The sequence below is a fragment of the Rhododendron vialii genome, chromosome 1a (assembly GCF_030253575.1).
Source record: "Rhododendron vialii isolate Sample 1 chromosome 1a, ASM3025357v1".
NCBI lineage: Eukaryota > Viridiplantae > Streptophyta > Magnoliopsida > Ericales > Ericaceae > Rhododendron > Rhododendron vialii.
In genome coordinates, this window is record NC_080557.1 from 1,599,794 (window position 1) to 1,625,275 (window position 25,482).

The window sequence follows — 25,482 nt, forward strand, 5'->3', positions numbered from 1 at the left end:
GTGAATAAAAACTCACCATTGAAGGCTCCATGTCCAATTTTTGTTAAATCTGCAAATTTTGCAGCTTCGGCCATACGGAGAAATATAAACGTATGACATCGATCACCACCGCTGCGTCAATCGATCACCACCGCCATCAATCGGCCGGAGCCCATCATCTTGAGCACTCCACTGCCCATCATCACCTCCCCCTTTTCTATCCGATTGATCATCAGGAACCAATTCGAAGATACCTCTTTTCGTAGCAATCAATCCCGTCATTGATACCCGAACCCCTAAAATTTTCACACAAGCGAAACCCTTTTCGGCAAAGAGTTTGGTTCCGGAACTCGCTACCGTGAATTGATTTAAGTAGATTTATTGCTGATGATGCTATGATTGTTATGAGCCTCAATTTAAGAGATTGAAATATCAATTTGATAAAGCTAATTAAAGACCTTGCTAAATTCCTACGTAACTACCTTAGTAAACTGTAGGAATTTTATTCCAAACTTGTGCATTTGGTATTCATAGCTTCGGAAGGGATACTAAGTTAAAGAATATAATATTTTTATTTTAGAACTATAAAAACAGTCCATATGCCGATTCGATGGCCTAATTTAAAAATTAGTTTACCTCTAAGTTCAACTGTATCAAGTGGTAATTTGTGGTGCATTTTGTATAGGTACCAGTGCCTTGGGCTAGTTTGGTGCCACGTCAAGTTAGATGCATCTTTTTTTGGTGAGTTGTGCATGCCTTGGTTACATGTATTTTTTTGAATTTTGGGATAAAATGCCATTGCTTGTTTTTGCTGAAAAGTGTGGAGTTTGATCCTCTTACTTGATTTAATTGGTGACGTTGAATAAAATACATGTGATGGCTAGTTTATTAAATCTTTGGTGTTACAGTTAATCTAGACCATGGCAATATGTTTTGGGAACTTGAATTTTACTTCTCGTTAGTACATGCTTGTGATAATATAAATCATTCGAACGGTGTCTCGAGCGCTAGGGGACATGTAAAGAAATTAGTGGCGTGAAGTAATAATGTAGGAGATGTAGCCAGGCATCACCGGGTAACAATATCTTACCACTCTTCAATGGGGTCGCTCCCCAACCGACTGGCAAAAATACCGTTGAATGTTATTATCGCTCGAATGTGCAAAAGTGAAAGGGAAGAAGAAAAGTGTCCATCTTTTGGACCAAAGAATTGAATTTATGAATCAAAATGCATGTTACTGGAAAATTTGATGAGAATATTTGAAATGTTGCTTGGTTCTTGAACTGTTTTACTAAGGTATTTCCATGGTTAAATTTGTAACTCTGGTATACGTTTCTCACCCGAGCTTCGGCTTATGAAAACCTTTTCTAATTTTCCAGGTTATTGTAGATAGCAAGTTGCGGCCCGGATGTGTCGTTTGGTTAGCTATTGTAAATAGCATGTTTGTAAAAAGGAACAGAAGTGTTGTGTCTTTTTGAGACAAGTGGTACTGAAATAGTTGTCATTGTAAATTATGCTTAGTTACGTTGTATAGACACTTTGGAGTTGTATGAATGGATGCTTCTGCTGTATCTCTTTATATGTTACTTAGTATGCTCTGAATGGTAAAAGTGTTGGAGGCCTTGGTGACTCCGTCACCGGCTGGTCACGTGACCCGTATTGGAGTTGGGTCATGACAAAGGTGGTATCAGAGCTTAGGGAATAGGTCTTACATGGGACTTGGTGGGCAAGTGACTTTTAAGGTTATAGGAAAAAAAAATTAATTTGATCAGAGTTCGCAGCAGAAGCATAGTCGTGACATTTTGAGGTTAATATATAGGTTATTGAATTTTGAGGATACAAGGATGCCTGATTCTTTTTTGAGGTTATAGGGGAAAAAAATAAAAATATTGATCAGAGTGCGCAGTGGAAGCGTGGTTTGAATTTTTGAGGCCCTTGAGAAATTAATTTTTGAGGTTATTGATGATGGGCATTTTGAGGTGATTGAAAGGCAAAATTTTGAGGACGAAGTTTTCTAAGGTGGGGAGATTGTAACAACCCAAAAAATACACTATTTTTATTGGAATGAGATAATTATATTGATATTTTAAGTGAGAAAATAAAGTTAAAATTGAAAACTAGTAGTGCATGTGTGCTGCAACGTGTAGGCTAGAAAGGGTTTGATAAGCAAAAGGTGAACCTAGTCATCTTTGGTTGTACACGTGGTAGTCTAAAAAGACTAGTTCACTGGACTTTGGTTTAAATAGGGTTATTTGTATGAATAATCCATAATGCATGCTTTGGAGAAATTCGAAAACGTGAGGGGCAGTAGGTTTTGTAACATGGCAAGTTCTTCACAGTAGCTTTTGTGAGAAATTCCACGGCGAGGTGATATTCAAGCATAATTTGAGGTGTTGGGTAGTGTGCAATACATTCCTAACTAAATCTCTTTGCAAAGAGTGTTATTTGATTCTCTCATATTTGTACTCATTTGATGTCTAAGCTTGTTGATTTAGTTATTGTCACTTCTTGTTTCGTGACACAGAAAATATTTGGCTGAAAGCCATGGAACAGATTGGTACATGTTTAAGCCCACCGGGTCACAGAGTTATGAAAGATGTATGATGGACTGCCCCACGGGGAGTTCAGAATGTTTATGGGGCCCATGAGCATAATACAGAGTTTGACCTGGGTGGTGCTTGACATGTTATTGAGATGAGTCAGGTATGAGGCTACAAATGAAAAAAACGTTCAGAATGATCCTACTTGATTTGTTGTCCTCGTTTATTGAGCATATTCTTAACAATAGCCATGTTTATTGTCCTCGTATTGCATATACTACCCGGGGTGTTTTATATTTTTCAGGTGTAGAGAAAAGTTAGTGGGGACCCGAGTTGGAGTATTTGAAGGATTAAGCTTTATAGAGATTGTTCATAAAATATGAAGCATTTTGGAGGTTTTTAGGGCCCACCATGTATATTTATCTTGAGGACTTGTAATTATTGGAGATGTATTAATTTTGAGGCAATGTAAAAATTCGGGTCGTCAAAGGTGGTATCAAAGCATGGTTTGGGATTAAGGTAAAACTCCAGAGTATAGGGGACACATCATATATTGGCATACAACAAATATATTAAATATATAGCCAATAGAAACAAATAAGTTAATTAATGTGGTTTCCGTCTCCTTTTGATCTGTAGGGATGGTAAATTATAACTTTCACCAAGGAAGGGACGAATGGGGTCGTTATAAGGTGGTTTCACGGGGACCGGGAGTGTACCACTGTAGCTTTATGGACATAGCAGAGCATATGGAAAACGTAAGGAGGGATGCAGAAACCAAAGTGTGCCAAGAAATAGAAAAGGTGAATAGAGAGAATCGGTATTCTCCTCGGATGACTCAAGCGGTTGTCCGCCATAGGTTGCGATCGCAGAAGCTAGTCTTTGTCACGACCCAACTCCAATACGGGTCATGTGACCGGCCGGTGACGGAGTCACGGTAAAAGTGTTGGAGGTCTTGGTGACTCCGTCACCAGCCGGTCACGTGACCCGTATTGGAGTTGGGTCGTGACAAAGACTAGCTTCTGCGATTGCAACCTATGGCGGATAACCGCTTGAGTCATCCGAGGAGAATACCGATGCTCTCTATTCACCTTTTCTATTCCTTGGCACACTTTGGTCTCTGCATCCCTCCTTATGTTTTCCATATGCTCTGCTATGTCCATAAAGTTACAGTGGTACATTTCCGGTCCCCGTGAAACCACCATATAACGACCCCATTCGTCCCTTCCTTGGTGAAAGTTATAATTTGCCATCCCTACAAATCAAAAGGAGACGGAAACCACATTAATTAACTTATTTGTTTCTATTGGCTCTATATTTAATATATTTGTTGTATGCCAATATATGATGTGTCCCCTATACTCTGGAGTTTTACCCTAATCCCAAACCATGCTTTGATACTACCTATGATGACCTGAATTTTTACATTGCCTCAAAATTAATACATCTCTAATAATTACAAGTCCTCAAGATAAATATACATGGTGGGCCCTAAAAACCTCTAAAATGCTTCATATTTTATGAACAATCTCTATAAAGCTTAATCCTTCAAATACTCCAACTCGGGTTCCCACTAACTTTTCTCTACACCTGAAAAATATAAAACACCCAGGTAGTATATGCAATACGAGGACAATAAACATGGCTATTGTTAAGAATATGCTCAATAAACGAGGAGAGCAAATCAAGTAGGATCATTCTGAACGTTTTTTTTCATTTGTAGCCTCATACCCGGCTCATCTCGATAACATGTCAAGCACCACCCAGGTCAAACTCTGTATTGGGCTCATGGGCCCCATAAACATTCTGGACTCCCCGTGGGGCAGTCCATCATACATCTTTCATAACTCTGTGACCCGATGGGCTTAAACATGTACCAATCTGTTCCATGGCTTTCAGCCAAATATTTTATGTGTCACGAAACAAGAAGTGACAATAACTAAATCAACAAGCTTAGACATCAAATGAGTACAAATATGAGAGAATCAAAGAACACCATTTGCAAAGAGATTTAGCTAGGAATGTATTGCACACTACCCAATACCTCAAATTATGCCTGAATATCACCTCGCCGTGGAATTTCTCACAAAAGCTATTGTGAAGAACTTGCCATGCTACAAAACCTACCGCCCCTCACGTTTTCGAATTTCTCCAAAGCATGCATTATGGATTATTCATACAAATAACCCTATTTAAACCAAAGTCCAGTGAACTAGTCTTTTTAGACTACCACGTGTACAACCAAAGATGACTAGGTTCATATTTTGCTTATCAAACCCTTTCTAGCCTACACATTGCAGCACACATGCACTACTTAGTTTTCGAGAGCTGCTTACCCACCCACCCCCCCGACACAGCACCCCCGACCCCACCACTCCTTTCCCGTTTTACCCCCAACTTCTTCTTTCCAATTTTTATTCTTCTTTTTTTCTTTCCTTTACCCCCTCCCGTTCTTTCCTTTCGACTGTTTTTTTTCCTTTTTTCTTATATATATGTATATATATATTAAAAAATATAGTTTAAAAAATAAATGTTTCAATTTTCAATCCGTTTGAACCGGTACAAAAATGTTATTTTTTCAAACATTTCATCTTAAATGGTTGTAGTAAATTTTTTAATACACTTATTTTTTAAACTATTTTTTAATATATAAACGGTGTAAAAAATAAGTGTTTCAATTTTCAATCCATGTTACTAATCAAACTATTATTTCTTACATTTAAAATTTTTTTTCTTTCTTTCTTACACAATAGGTTCAAGTCTAATTCTAGATTTTGTAAAGTAATTGAGAGAGAAAAAAAAAGTGTTTCAATTGATCATGTTTATCCGACTATTTTTTTTCTCCTTTATAGATTAAAAAATATAGTTACAAAAATAAGTGTTCCAATTTTCAATCCATTTGAACCGGTGCAAAGTTTATTTTTCTGATCATTTCATCTTAAATGGTCGTAATAAATTTTTGATTACAGGGCCTTTCAATGGACATCCTAAGAGGGTCTTGGAATTAAATAATAAGTCTTAGGGTGTTTTGTTGAAAGGCCTTAAAAAGATATGAGTAATTAAATAAAGAAATAAATAAAAATAATATGATCAGAATAAAAAAATCTTCACACTCGTTCAAACGCATTAAAAATTGAAGCACTTAATTTTTTAACCATATTTTTTAATATATATAAACGGTCTAAAAAAAATTAAGTGTTTAAATTTTCACTCTGTTTGAATCGGTGCAAAGATCTTGTCAATATGCAAAGATCTTGTCAATATAATCAGAATAACAAGATCTTTGCACCGATTCAAACGGAGTGAAAATTTGAGCACTTAATTTTTTTATTTTATTAGACCGTTTATATATTAAAAAATATGGTTAAAAAATTAAGTACTTCAATTTTTAATGTGTTTGAACGGGTGTGAAGATCTTTTTATTTTGATCATATTATTCTAAAGAGACATAATCAAATTTTGTCTCTAGGGCTCTCATAATTACGTTTCTGCTCCATAGGATTGCAAATTGATGGTGAGAATTTTTTTTAACCCAAACGTTGCAGTTTATGGGCTACTGTGCGCAGCAGAGCCCAGGGACAATTAAAATGGCAGAGGGAGGTAATTAAAAGGGCTGAGGGAGGGTAAAAGCGGAAAAAGGGTGTGGGACCGGGAGGGGTGTGGTGTAAGGGGGTGGGAAAAGCAATTTACCTAGTTTTCAATTTTAACTTTATTTTCTCACTTAAAATATCAATATAATTATCTCATTCCAACAAAAATAGTGTATTTTTTGGCTTGTTACAAAGTCGCATAGATACGGTCGTTGCAGAGCAGTAGCAACTGGACATGTTTTCAGATTATCTTCTTGATTTGCCCGTCCAAGAACGCGAATTCTCGTCGGGGAGGAGACGGCGGCAACTCTGCTGAAATCGTTGACTTATCCGACGGCGGCAAGAACGCGAATTCTAGTCGGATAGGAAACGGCGGCCGTGGTCGGCGCTGCTCCGACGGTGGAGGGAGAGCGAGAGAGAGGTGTTGGTGACAGTGGTTGAGAGAGAGAGAGAGAGAGAGAGAGAGAGAGAGAGGAGGGGTTTCAATTTTACATTTGCCGTGGAGTGGAACGGGGGCAAAAAAGTCCTGAAGTAACATAACCGAGCCATCTAGCTTCGGTAAAAAATATTTAGGGTTAAAGATCAAACCAAACTTAAAAACGAGGACCGGCCTCTAACTTTCTATTTATTATATTATTATCATTCTTGACCTCATCAAGCCCATGAAGCCCATAACCATGCCAAAGCCAACCCAACTTTAATATAATCCCTTTTCCCTTGTAATAATCACTTGTCTTTATCGAAAGCATAATGACTAAGCAAGCCAGAAGAAGAGAGGCGGCGACTATCATCGGTGCTCCGTCCGGAATATCAGCGGGGGCGGACTTAGTTGCCAACAACGTCGATCTCCTCACAGAAATCCTTCTATGGTTGCCGGTGAAATCCACATTCCGATTCAAGTGCGTGTGCAAGCATTGGCTCTCTCTCCTCTCCGACTCCCAATTCGCCACCAACCACTCCACCCGAAACCCCAGACCCTCCTCCATCTCAGGCTTGTATTACTACATCAAACAAACACACAGATCCGTCTCCCTTCATGGCTGCGGCCGTAATATCCTGTCTCTCTCCTTCCTCAAAGATTCTAAAGCGCAATCCACAGTTTTGGTTGAAGACTAATGGGTTACTGTTGTGCTATTATTATGGTCGTGCCCGTGGTAGTGATTTTAAATTGCAATTCATTGTTTGTAATCCAACCACAAAGAATTACGCAGTACTTCCTAAACTTGATGGATTAGCTACTGCTTGCCATGGTTACTTGGCTTTTGATCCTTCAAAATCTCCTTACCATTACAAAGTAGCATTGTTCGATTACCGCCCGGACCATTATCAAATTCACGTCTACAGTTCGCAGAGTTTATGTTGGAGAAAGGTTTTCCCAGACCAAAATTGTTTTGGTTTTGGTCGTGGTGTCTTTTGGAATGGAGCAATCCATTGGCCAACCGATGACCATTTTCTGAAGAGATTTGACGTTGATGTAGAGGAGATAATAGCAATGCCAAACCCTCAATCGCCCAAAATTCTTTCCCGATACAGAACTATGTATTTTGGAGGATGTGGTGGCGGTTTGATTCTTATTCAGTCTCCTTCATACTGCCCTAGCGAATTCAGTATCCTTGAGCTGGAAAAGGATTACAGTGGTTGGGTTGTCAAGTGCCGGGTCAATCTTAGGCCCTTAATATCAGAATTTCCTGAGATGGAAAGTAGAAGCCACAAGAACTCCAATAGTTATAGCGTGCTGCATGCTGTGGAGGGAGAGAATGGAAGTGGTCTTGCCCTCTTGTTAGCTATTCCTCAGAGAATTGTTTCCTATAACCTGCAGTACGAGACATGGGATGTGCTTCGTAATCGAGTGCCGTGTGAATCACTTAAATTTGGTTTTTACAAATCTGTTTTTCCCTTCATCGAAACCTTATTTCCTGTTTGAATAGAATCATACATGTTGACTTTTATTGTGTTGATTATCAGTGATGCTAGTAGTCTTTCTTAGTTCAGAAAAGTTGTATTTTGTAGCAGTAGGTGGTTTGGTGCATATTTTGCTTTTGTTAGCTCTTATTGTGCTAATATCTATGACTCCAATTGCGGTCGATCAGAATACTATTTTTCATGATTTTGCTATGCTAGCTACATGATAAATTCTTCAGCTCAATAGATGGTTTGTTGATTAGTAAACCTCATACGAGGTAAGGAAGGGATCCGGATTCTCTGTAAGGATTTGCCTGTGAAGATCGTGTTGAGTGTTTCGGAAGGAAGACATGAAAAATAAAGGAAGGAGATTGGATGAGATACGAAAAGTCGAGTATCAGAATCTCTGCAAATTTGTTACTATTTGACGCTGAACGTTCGACGTTGGCAAAGCTGCTGAAGGGGAGAGGGATCAGTTCTCGTTTGGGTAAAACAGAGCCGAGAAAATTAATTAGGCAAGTTTCTTGGGTGCAAGAGATTTGGTAGTATAAAATTTATTAGCCGAAAATATTTTGTTTTCTTAGGAAAAAACTTAATTTAAGTTTAACATAAAATTAAGAATATTTTGTCAACCACAATATTTTTTCTTCCCATATAAAATTAAGAAAGTTTACTAATGGGGATGATATGTATCTTAATAATTCCTTTCAGGAAAGAGAGTTACTAATTATGGGGATGACTTTGCTTTAATAAATATATATGCTGTAGTATGGAGATAGATTAGGTCAAACTCTTCTTCCCCTCCTTGTACCCTGTTCTGGGAAAAATGAGCAGGAAAGCATCAAACAAGAGAAGAAAGGCGGTTCTCAACGTTACTCGGTCGGAAATCTCACCGGCGGGGGAATTAATTGCCAACAACGTCGATCTCCTAATGGAAATCCTTCTAAGGTTGCCCGCGAGATCCACAATCCGATTCAAGAGCGTGTCCAAGCATTGGCTCTCCCTCCTCTCCGACTCCAAATTTTCCACCAACCACTCCATCCGAAACCCCAGACCTTCCTCCATCTCAGGTTTGTATTTCAACAGCCAAGAAACACTAACCTTGGTCTCCCTCCACGGCCCCCGCCCTAATCTCCCTTCTCTCTCCTTCCTCGATGGCCTCGTAGAGGGATCTACAATTAAGGTCGCACACTCCTGCAACGGCTTGCTGCTGTGCTATACTAATAGTATAGAAGATGGTTATTTTCAGCAATACATTGTTTCTAATCCCACCACAAAGAAATACACATTACTTCCTAAACCTGATGGACTGGTTAATGGTTGGAGTGGTTCAGGTTGCTTAGTTTTTGATCCTTCAAAATCACCTGGCCATTACAAAGTAGTATTAGTCACTCACTGCCAGGGCCCTTGTGACCATTGTCAAATTGATGTCTACAGCTCACAGAGTTTAAGTTGGAGAAACGTTTTCTCACTCCTAAAATATATTTCGGGTCGTGGTGTCTTTTGGAATGGAGCAATCCATTGGTTTACCGATGATGGTTTTCTGAAGAGATTCGACGTTGATGTCGAGGAGATAATAGCAATGCCAAACCCTAAGTCACCCAAAATTCTTCCTCGAAGCCAAATTATGTATTTTGGAGAATGTGGTGACGGTTTGATACTTATTCAGTCTCGTTCGTACTGCCCTAGAGGATTAAGAATCCTTGAACTGGAAAGGGATTACAGCGGTTGGGTTGTCAAGCGTGGGGTTGATCTTAGGCCCTTGATATCTGCATTCCCTGAGATGGAAAGCAATAGAAGCTACTATTGCCCCCATGGATTTAAGGTGTTGTGTGCTGTGAAGGGAGAGAATGAAAGCGGTTTTGTACTTTCGTTAGCTATTCCTTGGATGATTATTTCCTATAACCCGAAGGAAAAGACATGGGACGTGCTTCGTGATTTAGAGCCACATGAATCAAATATATTGATTTGGAACAATTATGTTGTAACCTTTATTGAAACTTTTTTTTCAATTTGAACAGAATCCTACGTGTAGGAGCACGTATGGATTGAGTTTTTTTTTTTTTTAATTATCAATGATGGCCGTGGTATTTTTTTAGTGCTGAAAAGTTGAATATTTTGTAGAAGTAGGAGGTGGGTGCATATTTTTCTTTTTGTTAGCTCTTATCACGAGCTGATATCTTTGTCTCTGTTATCTATTATTATGATTGTGCTTAGAATTCTATCGTTCATGATTTTGCTTTGCTTTTAGCTCAGTAGACGGTTTGTTCATTAGTAATGTTCATGGTTTGAAATTGGGTTTGATATTTCATAGGTCAATTTTATCTGCCTACTTTTACTCGTAAACTCAACCGTGATTCTCCAATTTAGTAGTAATAAAAAAAAAAAAGGGGGTGAAAATTTGTAGAGTATGAAAATCAACTTTATATTGATTTTCGCACCACCAAAGTTAACAATTTGAGGAGTGCGCCTAACAATTTGAAGAGTGCGAAAATCAACAAAAAAACAAAATATAAATATTTTTTAAATTAATTTTTTCTGTGACTTATATAACACAAACTTTCCTATTTTTTTGTCCTTTACGAGACAACTGAAGTTATAAATTTGTAATAATAATAATAATAATAATAAATTAATGATTAGCCAAAACTTAATATTTCCATCATCAAGCCCATTGGTTGTTACAACTCATTTGGGGCGTGAGGTATATGGTTCAACCCCTACGAAGATCTTCGTAGTAATCTAACTTATACTCTCAACAAACAAATATTAAATTCTTTAAGTCAGCTAACGAATTCCTTTAATTCATTAGGTTTAAGTTAAACCGTTGAACCGTTTTAAGTTTCTAAGAGCATCTCCAACCATTGACATCAAATTGGGGATGCCAATTTTTTTTTGAAAGCTGATGTGGCATTTTGGCATCTTCAATTTGACATTAAAGCCTTCCTTTCCAACCCTTATGCCAAATTCTATTTATTTGACATCAAACTATCCCTCTCCAACCCTTAATGTCAATCTTTATGTCAAAAATTATATTATTGAAACTGTCATTTTTTTAAATTTGGCATGGAGGAGGGAGATTGTCAAAGTTGGCATGAGAAGGCTTGTCTTCAAATCCACGTAGGAATTGGCATCAAAGAAGGCTGTTGGGTTGGATTGAATTTTGGTGTCAAATTTTACCGTTAACATGTTCAGATGCTCTAAGTTCTAACCATTCTTCCCTCCCTGTTACCCTGTTGTGGGAAAAATGACCAGAAGAGCATCAAACAAGAGAAGAAAGGCGGTTCTCAATGTTACTCCGTCGGAAATCTCAACGGCCGCGGAATCAATTGCCAACAACGTCGATCTCCTAACTGAAATCCTTCTACGTACGGTTGTCCTCAAAATCCACAATCCGATTCAAGAGCGTGTTCAAGCATTGGCTCTCCCTCCTCTCCGACTCCCAATTTTCCACGAACCACTCCACCTGAAACCCAAGACCTTTCTCCATCTCAGGTTCGTATTTCAACAACCAAGAAACACTGACCTTTGTCTCCCTTCACGGCCCCCGCCATAATCTCCCCTCTCTCTCTTCCCTTTGTTGAAACATTATTTCCAATTTGAACAGAATCCTACATGTTGGAGCAAATATGGATCGCCTTTTGTGTTAATTATCGATGATGCTAGTAGTAGTATTTCTATAATTAGTTCTCAAAGGTTTAATATTTTGTAGCAGTAGAGTTGGTGCACATTTTGCTTTTGTTAGCTCTTGTTGTGCTGATATCGTTGTCTACATTATTTATTATTTTGGTTTTGCTTAGAATTCTGTTTTCAAGATCATTTTGCTCTCCTTCTTCATAAATTTCAACTCAAAAGATGGTTTGTTCAGTAGAAAACATCATACGAGCTAAGGAAGACATGAAAAATAACGGAAGGGGATTGGATGAGATATAGAAAGTTGAGTATCGAAAGCTCTCAAATTTGTTATGCAAATCACTACTCACAACATAAGAAGAACTTGAACTAAAAAAACTCAAATCACCTCGCCATTACAAAGTAGTAATCGTCGCTTTCAGCCCGGGCCCTTATCGAATTGATGTCTACAGCTCACAGAGTTTATGTTGGGAAAAAATGTTTTCCACACGCCAAGATTTTTTTGGTCATGGTGTCTTTTGGAATGGTGCAATCCATTGGTTAGCCGGTGACTATTTTCTGGTGAGATTTGACGTGGATGGTGAGGTGATAATAGCAATGCCAAACCCTTGGTCACCCAAAATTCTTTTTCGACACAAAATTATGTATTTTGGAGAATGTGGTGGCAGTTTGATACTTATTCAGTATCGTTTGTACTGTCCTGACAGATTAAGAATCCTTGAGTTGGAAAGGGATTATAGCGGTTGGGTTGTCAAGTGTCGGGTCAATCTTAGGCCCTTAATTACTGCATTCCCTGAGATGGAAAGCAGGAGAAACTACTACTCCCATGGATTTAAAGTGTTTTGTGCTGTGAAGGGAGAGAATGAAAGAGGTTTTATACTCTTGTTAGCTATTCCTGGGAGAATTGTTTCCTACAACCCGAAGAAAAAGACATGGAACGTGCTTCGTGAACTAGTGCCGCGTGAAGCAAATGCATTTGGTTTGAACAGTTATGCCATTCCCTTTGGTGAAACTTTTTTTCCAGTTTGAACAGAATCCTACGTGTTGGAGCACGTATAGATGAATTTTTGTGTCAATGACAATACATCCTGATTTTTACTTCACTTACGTATATGGTACTCCTTCCGTCCCAATTTGTTTGTCTAATTGTCGAAATTCGTATCTTTAAAAAATATACTTATATCTTACATTTTATAAATTTTTTATGATTTTGAAGATTTTGTATAATAAAACTAATTGAAATCTACCATATTGTATATTAAAAACATGACGAATTGAAAATTATAGACAATTTTTTTAGAGGTCAAACGCTCTCAAAAAATCAAAAAGAGGACAAACAAATCGGGACGGAGGGAGTAAGTTGGTTGTCCCAAATTCTAATGTCATCTTCTGAGACATATAGTGCATTCGGTATGAAATTGGCATTGATATTTCATAGGTCAATGACCATGGCTTTTCTTCATCTTTGACCATTTTTTGTGCCTACTGTCACTCATAAATTCGAACATGATTGTCCAATCTCTAAAGAGGGTGTGTTCAATTTATTGTTTGCCACAAACAATTGCACTTGGCCCGCAATCTATTGCTCTTGACCGCAAATTATTGCAGTTGGCCGCAAACTATTCCTCTTGAGTGCAAACTATTGCTTAAGAGGAGCACTCTATTTTCAGCATTCCAATTCCCTTTTTGTCCTCTTAATCTAGAAGATGGAGTATAATTTGAATCCAATGTTTATATGGTGGGTCCAATTCGAATCAAATCTTAATGGTGCATTGTCCTTGGTTAAGGTAACAAGGTGAATGGAACTATTGTCAGAAGAGCAAGTGCGTGCTTCCGAAAATCTCCTGCCAAGAGGGCTTCAGAGCAATTTTTGTTACATAACTTGGAAATATGGAGAGGATGGGAATGGAAGGCCCTGTAATCTTTGGTAACATAATTAAATTTGATTACTAGGAATCGAATTCAATAATCATATATTCGAATTAATTATTTTGTAAATTTCCTAGAGTACTCAAATATTTCCCTCACCATGGATGATGGCAGGGATCATATACCTACTTAGTTTGGAAATGTTGTTCTAAGATAAATATGCCATTAGGAATCACGTTCTATTCTAGTCAGTTCTAAACGTGCATTCCTCCTCAAGATTATTATCATCCAAATTGTGAAGTCTCCTTAGTTTCGAATTAATGAAATGAGAATCTCTCGAGAACTATTCTACTGAAACATCACCCATTCTGATACACAAATAATTTTGGTCTCCAAACCCTAAATGGAACTTTCATAATTTATTTTTCTCTTGAAAAATCTAAAAAGTAAAAGATTAGTAAATTTCATAATTTAAATTTCTTTTCCTCCATTTTCTTTGTCATATATACCAAACAAACCCTTCTCAGTCTCGAACCCGTGAAGGCCATAAGGCCCATAACCATATCTTAAGGCTTAAGCCAACCCAACTTTGCCCCTTTTACCCTGGTAGCCAATCGGTTCTCTTTAGCCAGTGCAAAATGAATAAGCAAGCAAGAAGAAAGGCGGCGTTCATCAACGTTGCTCCGTCGGAAATCTCACCGGCGGCGGAATCAATTGCCAACAACGTCGATCTCTTAACGGAAATCCTTCTATGGTTGCCTGCGAAATCCACAATCAGATTCAAGATCGTGTCCAAGCATTGGCTCGCTCTCCTCTCCGACTTCCAATTCGCCAGAGACCACTGCTCCCGCAACCCCAGACCCTCGATCTCAGGCTTGTATTTCTACTTCGAAAACACACTCAGCTCCGTCTCCCTTCAAGGTGACCACCGTAATCTCCCTTCTGTCTCCCTCCCCGAGTCTAAAATTAGGGTTAAGCACTCCTGCAACGGCTTGCTATTGTGTTTTATTGGTAGTACCCATGATTATTGTCCGCAATACATTGTTTGTAATCCCACCACAAACAAATACACATTACTTCCTAAACCTGTTGGATTAGTTAGGCATTTCCGTGGTTACTTGGCTTTTGATCCTTCAAAATCACCTCACCATTACAAAGTCATATTGTTCGGTTTCGACCCTTGTCAAATTGATATCTACAGTTCACGGAGTTTGTGTTGGAAACGGGTTTGCCTAGCTATAGACCTATTAGACCAAGTCTACTTGATTGGTCATGGTACGTTTTGGAATGGAGCAATCCATTGGTTACCCGATCATGACAATGTTCTAAAGAGATTTGATGTTGACGCAGAGGAGATATTAGTAATGCCAAACCCTCAACGGCCCAAAATTCTTCCTCGACACCAAATTATGTATTTTGGAGAATGTGGTGGTGATTTGATTCTTATACAGTCTGGTTCGCGCTGCCCTGGCGGATTCAGAATCCTTGAGCTTGAAAGGGATTACACCGGTTGGGTTGTCAAGTGTCGGGCCAATCTTAGGCCCTTGATAGCTGAATTCCCTGAGATGGAATGGAAAGGCTATGATAAATTAGATGGATATGATGTGCTGAGTGCTGTGAAGGGAGATAAGGAAAATGGTTTTGCTCTCTTGCTAGCTACTCCTAGAAGAATTATTTCCTATAACCCGAAGTACAAGACATGGAATGTGCTTCGTGATCTAATGCCGCGTGAGTCAAAAAAAATTTGTTTGAAAAGTTATGCTTTTCCCTTTATGGAAACTTTATTTCCAGTTTGAAGAGAATCGATCTTATGTGTTGGAGGCTTGGAGCACGTATTGATCACTTTTTGTGTTAATTATGAATGATGCTAGTAGTATTTTTTAGTGCTGTTTTCTTGTAGTAGTTAGTTGTGCTTGGAATTCTATTGGATGATTTGAGATACGTACATAAATTTGAGTATCCAAAAGTTATGAAATTTGCTGTACCAAGTCACAACTCAAATTCGATTGTCTGCCTATTGTCACCCATAAACTCGAATACGATTGTCGAATCTCAAAAGAGCATGTGTAAAATTCGTTGTCTAGCTAGGAAATGCGGAAAAAAGTAACTCAGTTAAATTTAAGGACCTCATCGAGTTCTTTCACCCTCGACAAAGGGGATATGTTATGCTGAGAATAGAAGAAGTGCTCTTCGATCTCAAATAGTGTAGGAATGTCTTTATAATCCTAATTGTCCTCTTAATCTTGAAGATGAAGTATTGTTCTAATCACATGCTTACAGAGGTGTGCCTCTTAATTAGTATGAGGGTCATGGATCTCGAAATGCATCACCATTTGAATGGTGATTTTGCTGATGATATTAGTTTGCTTCTGAAATTTGAATGAAAAATGGATCTTATTGCAAATGGTGCTACAGCATTAGGGTCAGGTAGATCATCTAAATACATGACATTATGAAAGAGGTTTTGTATTCTTGTTAGCTATTCTTGGGAGAATTGTTTCCTATAACTCGGAGAAAAAGACATGGGACGTGCTTCGTGATCTAGTGCCGCGTGAATCAAATGCATTTGGTTTGAACAGTTATGCCGCGCGTCCCCTTTAGTGAAACTTTTTTTTCCAGTTTGAACAGAATCCTACGTGTTGGATCGAGCACGTATGGATGGATTTTTGTGTTAATTATCAATAGGTGGTTGGTGCATATTTTGCTTTCGTAGAAAAGTTTCGATGCATCTTCCTAATGCCATCTCATGTTCAGAAGCTCATTTGTATATGGTTTCTTATTTCTTTGCTCTTGGAAGAGTCCAATGACACTACCTCATGATTTTTACTTTACTTACGTATATGGTAAGTTGGTTGTCCCAAATGCTAATGTCATCTTCTGACATATAGTGCATTCGGTATGAAATTGGCATTGATATTTCATAGGTCAATGACCTTGGCTTTTCTTCATCTTTGACCATTTTATGTGCCTACTGTCACTTATAAACTCGAACATGATTGTCCAATCTCTAAAGAAAGAGGGTGTGTTCAATTCGTTGTTTACATGGCCACAAAGTCTTTCTATTGGCCGCAAACTACTGCACCTGACCGCAAACTACTGCAGTTGGCCGCAAACTACTGCAGTTGGCCTCAAACTATTCCTTTTGGCCACAAATGATTGCACTTGGTAGCAAACACTATTCCTCTGGGCTGCAAACTATTGCTTAAGAGGAGCACTTCTTCTATTTTCAGCATACCAATCCCCTTTTTGTCCTCTAAATCTGGAAGATGGAGTATAATTTGAATCCAATGTTTATATGGTGTGTCCAATTCGAATCAAATCTTAATGGTGCATTGTCCTTAGTTAAGGTAACTAGGTGAATGGAAATATTGTTAGAAGAGCAAGTGCGTGCTTCCAAAAATCTCCTGCCAAGAGGGCTTCAGAGCAATGTTTGTTATATAACTTGGAAATATGGACAGGATGGGAATGGAAGGCCCCGTAATCTTTGGTGCGAACATAAATTTGATTACTAGGAATCGAATTCAGTAAATATATATTCGAATCGATTATTTTGTAAATTTCCTAGAGTCAAATATTTCCCTCACCATGGAATATGGATGATGGTAGGGATCATATCCCTACTTAATTTGGAAATGTTATTCTAAGATAAATATGTCATTAGGAATCACATTTTATTCCAGTTAATTTTATTTTGTAAATATTTTAATTTTTTCCTTCAAAAAGAGAAAAAAAATTCGTATTTATCAAAAGCTGAATTTTTTATTACTAAGAGGGAAAATAAATCTATATGAAAAACTTAGGGCCTGTTTGGAACTCGTGGAAACGAAATGAAAAGAAAGGAAAATGGGTAAGGGGGAAAGTGAGGAAATCTCAAAACTTACTTTTCCTAATATTTTCCTTCTAGTTTCTTTCTCAATCAAACATGGGATGGAAATTTTTTTGATTTTTCTTTCCTTTATTTTCTTTTCCATATGTACAAAACAAACCCATATCAGTCAAGAGACAAGCTTAACCTCGTCAAACCCGTGAAGGCCATCATAAGGCCCAAACCAGAAATTTTAGCGTCCATGAAAGTGTCTATAAAAACATATCGGAATAATGATAGTCAATGACGTACTTTAATAATTAATATCCGCTAAGGACATTTTCATCATTAACAAATGTTCTCAGTTTGTTCTCGATGGGTCTTAATTATCAAAACACGTCCTGAATCATTATTTTTCCGAACATATCGGACAGTTAAACTGTCCCATATTTTTATGAAAACTGTTTATGGAAACACTACCAAGCCCCGGCCCAACTAATTTACTTTTAATCCCTTTTACCCTGGTAGCCAATCGGTTCTCTTTACCCAGTGCAAAATGAATAAGCAAGCAAGAAGAAAGGCGGCGATCATCAACGTTGCTCCGTCGGAAATCTCACCGGCGGCGGAATTAATTGCCAACAACATCGATCTCCTTACGGAAATCCTTCAATGGTTGCCTGCGAAATCCACAATCAGATTCAAGATCATGTCCAAGCATTGGCTCGCTCTCCTCTCCGACTCCCAATTCGCCAGAGACCACTGCTCCCGCAACCCGAGACCCTCGATCTCAGGCTTGTATTTCTACTTCGAAAACGCACTCAGCTCCGTCTCCCTTCAAGGCGGCCACCGTAATCTCCCTTCTGTCTCCCTCCCCAACTCTAAAATTAGGGTTAAGCACTCCTGCAACGGCTTGCTATTGTGCTATACTAGTAGTACCCATGATTATTGTCCGCAATACATTGTTTGTAATCCCACCACAAAGAAATACACATTACTTCCTAAACCTGTTGGATTAGTTAGGCATTTCCGTGGTTACTTGGCTTTTGATCCTTCAAAATCACCTCACCATTACAAAGTCATATTGTTCGGTTACGACCTAGCTTGTCAAATTGATATCTACAGTTCACGGAGTTTGTGTTGGAAACGGAGTTCCCTAGCTATAGACCAAGTCTACTTGATTGGTCATGGTACGTTTTGGAATGGAGCAATCCATTGGTTAACCGATCATGACAATGTTCTAAAGAGATTTGATGTTGATGCAGAGGAGATATTAGTAATGCCGAACCCTCAACGGCCCAAAATTCTTCCTCGACACAAAATTATATATTTTGGAGAATGTGGTGGTGATTTGATTCTTATACAGTCTGGTTTGCGCTGCCCTGGCAGATTCAGAATCCTTGAGCTCGAAAGGGATTACACCGGCTGGGTTGTCAAGTGTCGGGTCAATCTTAGGCCCTTGATAGCTGAATTCCCTGAGATGGTATGGAAAGGCTACGATAAATTCGATGGATATGATGTGCTGAGTGCTGTGAAGGGAGATATGGAAAAAGATTTTGCTCTCTTGTTAGCTACTCCTAGAAGAATTATTTCCTATAACCTGAAGTACAAGACATGGAATGTGCTTCGTGATCTAATGCTGCGTGAGTCAAAAAAAATTTGTTTGAAAAGTTATGCTTTTCCCTTTATGGAAACTTTATTTCCAGTTTGAAGAGAATCGATCTTATGTGTTGGAGGCTTGGAGCACGTATTGATCACTTTTTGTGTTAATTATGAATGATGCTAGTAGTATTTTTTAGTGCTGTTTTCTTGTAGTAGTTAGTTGTGCTTGGAATTCTATTGGATGATTTGAGATACGTACATAAATTTGAGTATCCGAAAGTTATAAAATTTGCTGTACCAAGTCACAACTCGAATATGATTGTCTGCCTATTGTCACGCATAAACTCGAATACGATTGTCGAATCTCAAAAGGGCGTGTGTAAAATTCGTTGTCTAGCTAGGAAACACGAAAAAAAGTAACTCAGTTAAATTTAAGGACCTCATCAAGTTCTATCACCCTCGACAAAGAGGATATGTTAAGCTGAGAATAGAAGAAGTGCTCCTCTCAAATTGCATAGGAATGTCTTTATAGCCCTAATTGTCCTCTTCATCTTGAAGATGAAGGATTGTTCTAATCACATGCTTACAGACGTGTGCATCACCATTTAAATGGTGATTTTGCTGATGCTATTTGCTTCTGAAATTTGAATTAAAAAATGGATCTTATTGCAAATGGTGCTACAGCCTTAGGGTCAGGTAGATCATCTAAATACACGACATTATGAGCCTTTTTTTTTTTGTCTTTCCTTCTTTGATTTTTGAGTTACCTTCCTTCATATTTTCGTGCTCTTGCTACGGTTAAGTGACCCTCTTCGTATACTTTGTCCGGTTGCTACAATAGAGACTGTCTCCAAATTCTTTGTAACTTGACAATTGTTTGCCTAGTTTTTCATCCTGGGAAAGATGACGGGCTTCATGAATCTTAAATCGCATAATCGCAGCTATGTAGTCTGTTTAGGATGATTCATAGGGGGTGTTTCCGATGGTAAAAAATTTGTGGATTTTTATTTGTAGTTGAGAAGTTGTTAGATATTTCCGATAGTAAATAAGTTGCTGATGAGTTTGTGAGTAGAGTTACTGCAGCAAAAAAAAGTTTTTGCTAACAACTCTTTAGTTAGTGAAAACGAGATTTTAAAATGCTGAAACTTTTTTATTAGTGAAAACGAAATGATAGAATGCGTTAAATTTTTAATATTTTTTGTTGGTGGAAGTAGAATGATTTTACAACTGTCCCAAGCTATATATGTAACTTTTCCCCCCAAAGACGAACCCAATTTTCTTGATAAAAAATCACATCCAAATAGTGCAATAGATGTGTCGTTGAATAGTAGTAGCCTCTCATGGAAAAAGATATCAACGCCCCTTGCTGTTGTGGTCATCTTTAGGAAAATAAAATTTGTACTCCTAGTTTGCTCAGAAGTTAGAACCAGCCCTGCCTTTTAGTGCGCCTGAAGTGAAAACTAAAGGTGGGGCCTCTCACGAATTTTTATGAGCAAAATATTCTTATATAAATTACTCATTTCCAAGAACCAATTCAAATGTTGATCACTAGGAAATAATCCTAAAATATAGTAACCAAACATTTCAAGATTTTTAAAATCATTTCTAAAATACTACTAGTATCACCAATCCCGAAAAAAGTAACTATAAAGTACAAGACTTAAAAAAAAATTCATTTGAATATCACTTTATTTTTTTTGCATTTTTAGTCACAAAATAATCATTATGACTAGATGTGGCAAATGAGGGAGTTTGGGCGGATTGAAATGGGTCGTGGGTTAAATATGAACGGGTCAAATATGAATTGATAGTAGGTGGGTCAAATGGGTTGGGTCGAATATGGGTCAAGTCATACTCAAACCCGACCCGACCCGTTTTCCCTTTCAATTACTTCTAGCTGCTTTCCTGTCATTTCATCCACCAATTGACTTATTTCCCCACCATAGATTGACTAGAGAGAGAGAGAGTGGGCTCAGTAACAATGGCAAGCAGAGGCAATCCCAAATCTAAAACAGAGGCCGTCCATGCAGGGGTATAAGAATTGCCAATACATAGAATTCTGATGATCTATAATGCCTAATTTTACAATCCAATTCGATCCTTATTTTCACTTGTTGGAATAAATGGTTATAATAAATAATATCGTGATCATATTGTGATATTGAAATTGAAATTTAATTGTAAATAAGATGATTTTCTTTCATAGTTAATTAGTATGATTTTATTTCATAATTAGGCTCCCTCTCCTATATAAATACAGGACTCATTGTAAGATTTTATATATCGAATTCAATAAAACTTCTCTTTATATTTTCTCATAGTATCAGAGCTATAAGGTTTAAGTTTTGTGGAATTTTCACTCTCAGCAGGCGGCCTAAATTTCTCTGTCGTCTGCCGAGCCTAAATTTCTCTATCGTCCGTCGAGCACTCATAGTAATATATAATCGCCTCGCGCTCTTGGATTTCACCTCAAATCTTTACTGTAATGGCTTCTGTCGCTCATGGTTGTTTTTAGCTCTCCTGACTGTTTCTCTCTCCTAATTTCTCTTGGCTTGGCTGCTCCTAATTTCTTTTTGTTTGGATGTGCCTGGTTTCTATAAGGGGTATGCACGGATCGGGAGGGTCGGTATTGACCCGAAACCGAAACCGAAACCGAAACCGACCCAACCATGTCGAGTAAGAATATTTACTTCTGGTAAGAACCGTCTGCGAGCCTGATTCTTTACTTCGGGTCGGGGCGGGCGGGTTCGACGGGTTGCACGAAAAACTGAATTGGGCTTTTTGGATTGGGCTTCTATTATTAGAATTTTATTGTTTGAATCTTTTTTTTATTATTTATATTCTGAGCCCAATGGCCACATAATCACATGTAGCCCATTCTTGGTTGGGCTTCCACTAGTTTTAAATAGTAGATCTAGCCCAACAACATTCAGGATGCTTCAGCACCCGACAAAACAAGGGTCGGGTCGGGTCGGACCTGATAGGTAAGGAACGCACTAACCCGAACCCCGCATTGAAATCTGATTTTTAACAGAAAGTAAACCCGCACCTGTCCGAACCACATGTTCAACCCCACCCGAGATCCTTTGGGTCGGGTCGGGTTCACTGACCTGCGGATTTTTTGAACAGGCCTAGTTTCTATTGGTTTTTTTTTTTCAAACTCAAGTTGGTAGACCTACTTGAGTTTGAGGGGGGATGTTAACATAATATTTTCATTTTACAAGACAGACCATTCTCTCACAATACATCATCTTTAATTCAAAAAAGTACTTATTTCTTATTTGGCTTAGTAGAACACAGTCTCATAATTTTGGGAATAAAAAAAAAGTCAAAAAGATAGAATTTTTTTTACTTATTTTTGTCTTTATTCAAAAAATTGTGAATTTTGATCATAATTCTTTTACTTTTTTGATTTCTCCAGATAAAAAGAATTAAAAAATCAAAATAATTTGATGCAAATTTAACAAATGCGAATTTTTGTCGTCTTTCATTAAGGAATACGAAAAGAATGTGTGTGCTTATGTGGTTTGTAAAGATTTCGCTGAAAGATGTGGGACCCATTTTCCAAAAAATTGAAAAATTTTCAAGTCTTTTTTTTTTGAGCTAGCTTCTTGAATGAAAGGGAGAAGTGGGAGGCCCCATAATCCACATAGAATCAGTGGCTGTGTTTTTTTTTTCTGATCCGCACAGTGGTTGTTAAGTGGGAGTAATTTTGTCTTTGAGCATGGAAATTTTAGGTTCTCTCTTTTTTGAATTCCATCCATATTCAACCCATTACCAACCCATCTAATCCCATAAAACCAGTGAGTTTATTAAGTTGGCCCAACTAAAACCCATATCTAAATATGGGTTGGTTTGGACTAATTATAAATGGATGGATTTGGACAAAACCATATTACTGGACTCAAATTGCCACCTCTAATTATGACCAAACAATTAATCTTATACTTTATCTAATATTCACCGACTTGAATGGGGGAGTAGGGGCGGACAGAAAGGGTGCCCGTGCCCCTGCACACCTCCAAAAATTCTCTATAATTGTACTCCTTGTTAATTTAAATTTAAAAAAGTTCAATAAGAATCATAAGATTAGCCCTGCAAGTTAATTAGATGAAAAAAATTGTTAAACTAATTATAGTTCGTTGGAAGAAAAAAAAAACCTCCTTATAATTATGAGTTATCAACAATTTTTGGGTCTCGTGTGTTAAAGAAAATGATGGCTACGTATATAAACACAAAACTTAGACCTACCAAGTAGCTATATCTAAAAGTAGAATGTATAATTTCTGTTATCACTATAGAAATACACGTGATTTGAGCTCCCATTATACACAAATCATGTGTTTGTCCCTAATGGAGATTCCATTAATCTTTCTTGTGACTTAATTAAGCGAACGTAAGGTTCAAGTGCTGTTAAGAAAAAGAGTGTACATAAGATTCAAACAAAAACTTGGAAAAGCTTCTCTCTCTAGAAGCAATTGTAACATGATTAGTCAAACACTTGTACTTTAGAGCATCTCCAATCCAATACTCTATTTGAGAGTATCAAAATACTCTATTTTATTAATAAAGTGATTTTAGAGAAAATCACTATTCCTATTTACTCCAACCACAAACCCTCTATTTTTCCCTCTAAAATCACTTTACGAAAAAAAAAACCTTTTTTTTTTTATACTCTCACAAGGATATGGTTGGTGTAAAAATTTAGTAAGAAAAGCTTACAAGGAAAAAAAATGTCTTTTAAAAAGGTGAATAGTGTTATGGAGATGATCCTCTATATTTTCTCTTACCCTCTAAATATAGAGGATCAAAATCCAATACTCTCAAATGGAGGAGGGTTAAGAGGATGGGTTGGAATGCTTTGATACTCTCAAATAGAGATATAGAGCATGGGTAGGAGATGCTCTTACAAGCGCAGTTGATGCATTTGGAGAACAATTCTCCATCCATCTCCAATATTTGAGCAATTTAATTAGTTTGTTATCTCTTGTTGAAAGCCTTCTCTTAAGATTTTCAATTCCGAAAATAACTCTTTTCCGTCAATATCAAAAGCCCCGTCCTACGTCTATCGCGCCTCCTATCCAATTTTCGAAAATTTTCAAAAAAAATATCATATCCTACCCAATCTTCAAAACAGATCTCCAAATTATTCATCCTTTCCGAGAAGTAGGTCGGATCGGATACGAATGGGTTAGACGAACTGGCCATCCCTAAACTGTTTATGAAACAAACTCATATCAAACACACTTTAAACTGAGCTGTACACACGAGCGGATTTGGAGGAGCTGGGATGATTACAAAAATGGAGTGCCCAAAGGAGAAAGTGGTCTTTCTCTCCACTCGGTCTGAACTACGTTTAAATATCCCCAAATTTCCCCTGCAATCACTTCGCTGCAACCACAATGGCCATGAAATCATCAAACAAAACACCGAAGGCGGCCACCGGCGGAGGATCCCCGTCGGAAATGTCACCGGCGGCGGAATTAATTGCCAGCAACGTCGATCTCCTCAATGAAATCCTACTACGTTTGCCCGCAAAATCCCTAATCCGATTCAAGTCCGTGGCCAGGCATTTGCTCTCTCTCATCTCCCACTCCCAATTCTCCACCACCCACTCCTCCCGAAACCCTAGCCCTTCAATCTCGGGCCTCTATTTCTACAAACGGAGCCGACTGGAGTCCATCTCGCTGCATGGCCACAAGAATCTCCCGTCTCTCTCCTTCCTCGATGGCCTTGAAGGTAATGGCCCTAAACCTAGGATTCTAAACTCCTGCAACGGCTTATTGCTGTGCGAGACTGGTTTTAAATACGAACCGATATACATTGTTTGTAATGTGACCACGCAGAAGTACAAATTAGTTCCTAAACCTAGTGGACTTTCATATCGAAGGGCTCTTCATCGCAGTTCTCACTTGGCTTTTGATCCGTCAAAATCACCTCACTACAAAGTTGTCGTGGGTAGTCACTACAATCGTAGTAAGTCGGAACCTTGGTCTTTTGAAATCGATATGTACAATTCGGAGGGTGGGAATTGGAAAAAGATTCTTCCACCGCATTCGTGTTGGGGTCGCGGTGTCTTTTGGAATGGATCGATTCATTGGTTGAGTAAAACTCATGCGAATGTTCTCTTGAGATTGGACGTTGATGCCGAGGAGGTGATTACGGTGCCACTCCCTCCAAGTCCAAGCATTCTTCTTGCTAATAGAAATATCAAGTATTTCGGAGAATGTGGTGGCGGTTTGATTCTTGTTCAGACTAGTTCAACCTCTGCTTTTGCAATCCTAGAGCTGGAAAGTGACACTAGCAGTCGGATTGTAAAGTACGGGGTCGATCGTAGAACCATAGCACGCGCGTTTCCTGAGATGGAAGAATTCTTTGAGTTTTATGTGCTGTGTGTTGTGAAGGGTGATAAGGATGGAGATTACGTACTGGTATTGGCCATTCCCGGAAAAGTGATTTCCTATAATCTGAAGTGCAATACATTGGATGTGCTTCTTGATCTGGAGCCAGGTAAATTGATTGATGAAGGTGTGAATGGGAATGGCTGTGCTTATCCCTTTCTTGA

The 25,482-nt window shown here is 38.2% G+C and overlaps 1 protein-coding gene across 1 annotated transcript; it reads left to right on the forward strand.

Moving 5' to 3' along the window:
- The first annotated feature begins 6,790 nt into the window (after nucleotides 1–6,790).
- LOC131334623 (F-box protein At5g07610-like) lies at nucleotides 6,791–19,159 on the forward strand. Its single transcript, XM_058369750.1, has 2 exons — nucleotides 6,791–7,875; nucleotides 18,869–19,159. The coding sequence occupies exons 1-2, from the start codon at nucleotides 7,146–7,148 to the stop codon at nucleotides 19,024–19,026; spliced, it is 888 nt and encodes a 295-aa protein (XP_058225733.1). The 5' UTR covers nucleotides 6,791–7,145; the 3' UTR covers nucleotides 19,027–19,159.
- Nucleotides 19,160–25,482: the final 6,323 nt, after the last annotated feature.

What these genes read in the sequence shown, in the direction of transcription:
- LOC131334623 (XM_058369750.1), top strand. Translation starts at nt 7,146, where the DNA reads ATGGCTGCGGCCGTAATATCCTGTCTCTCTCCTTCCTCAAAGATTCTA. An exon ending in GGAGGGAGAGAATGGAAGTG is followed by an intron (nt 7,876 to 18,868) that starts GTCTTGCCCTCT and finishes ATATGGAAAAAG; the next exon opens with ATTTTGCTCTCTTGTTAGCT.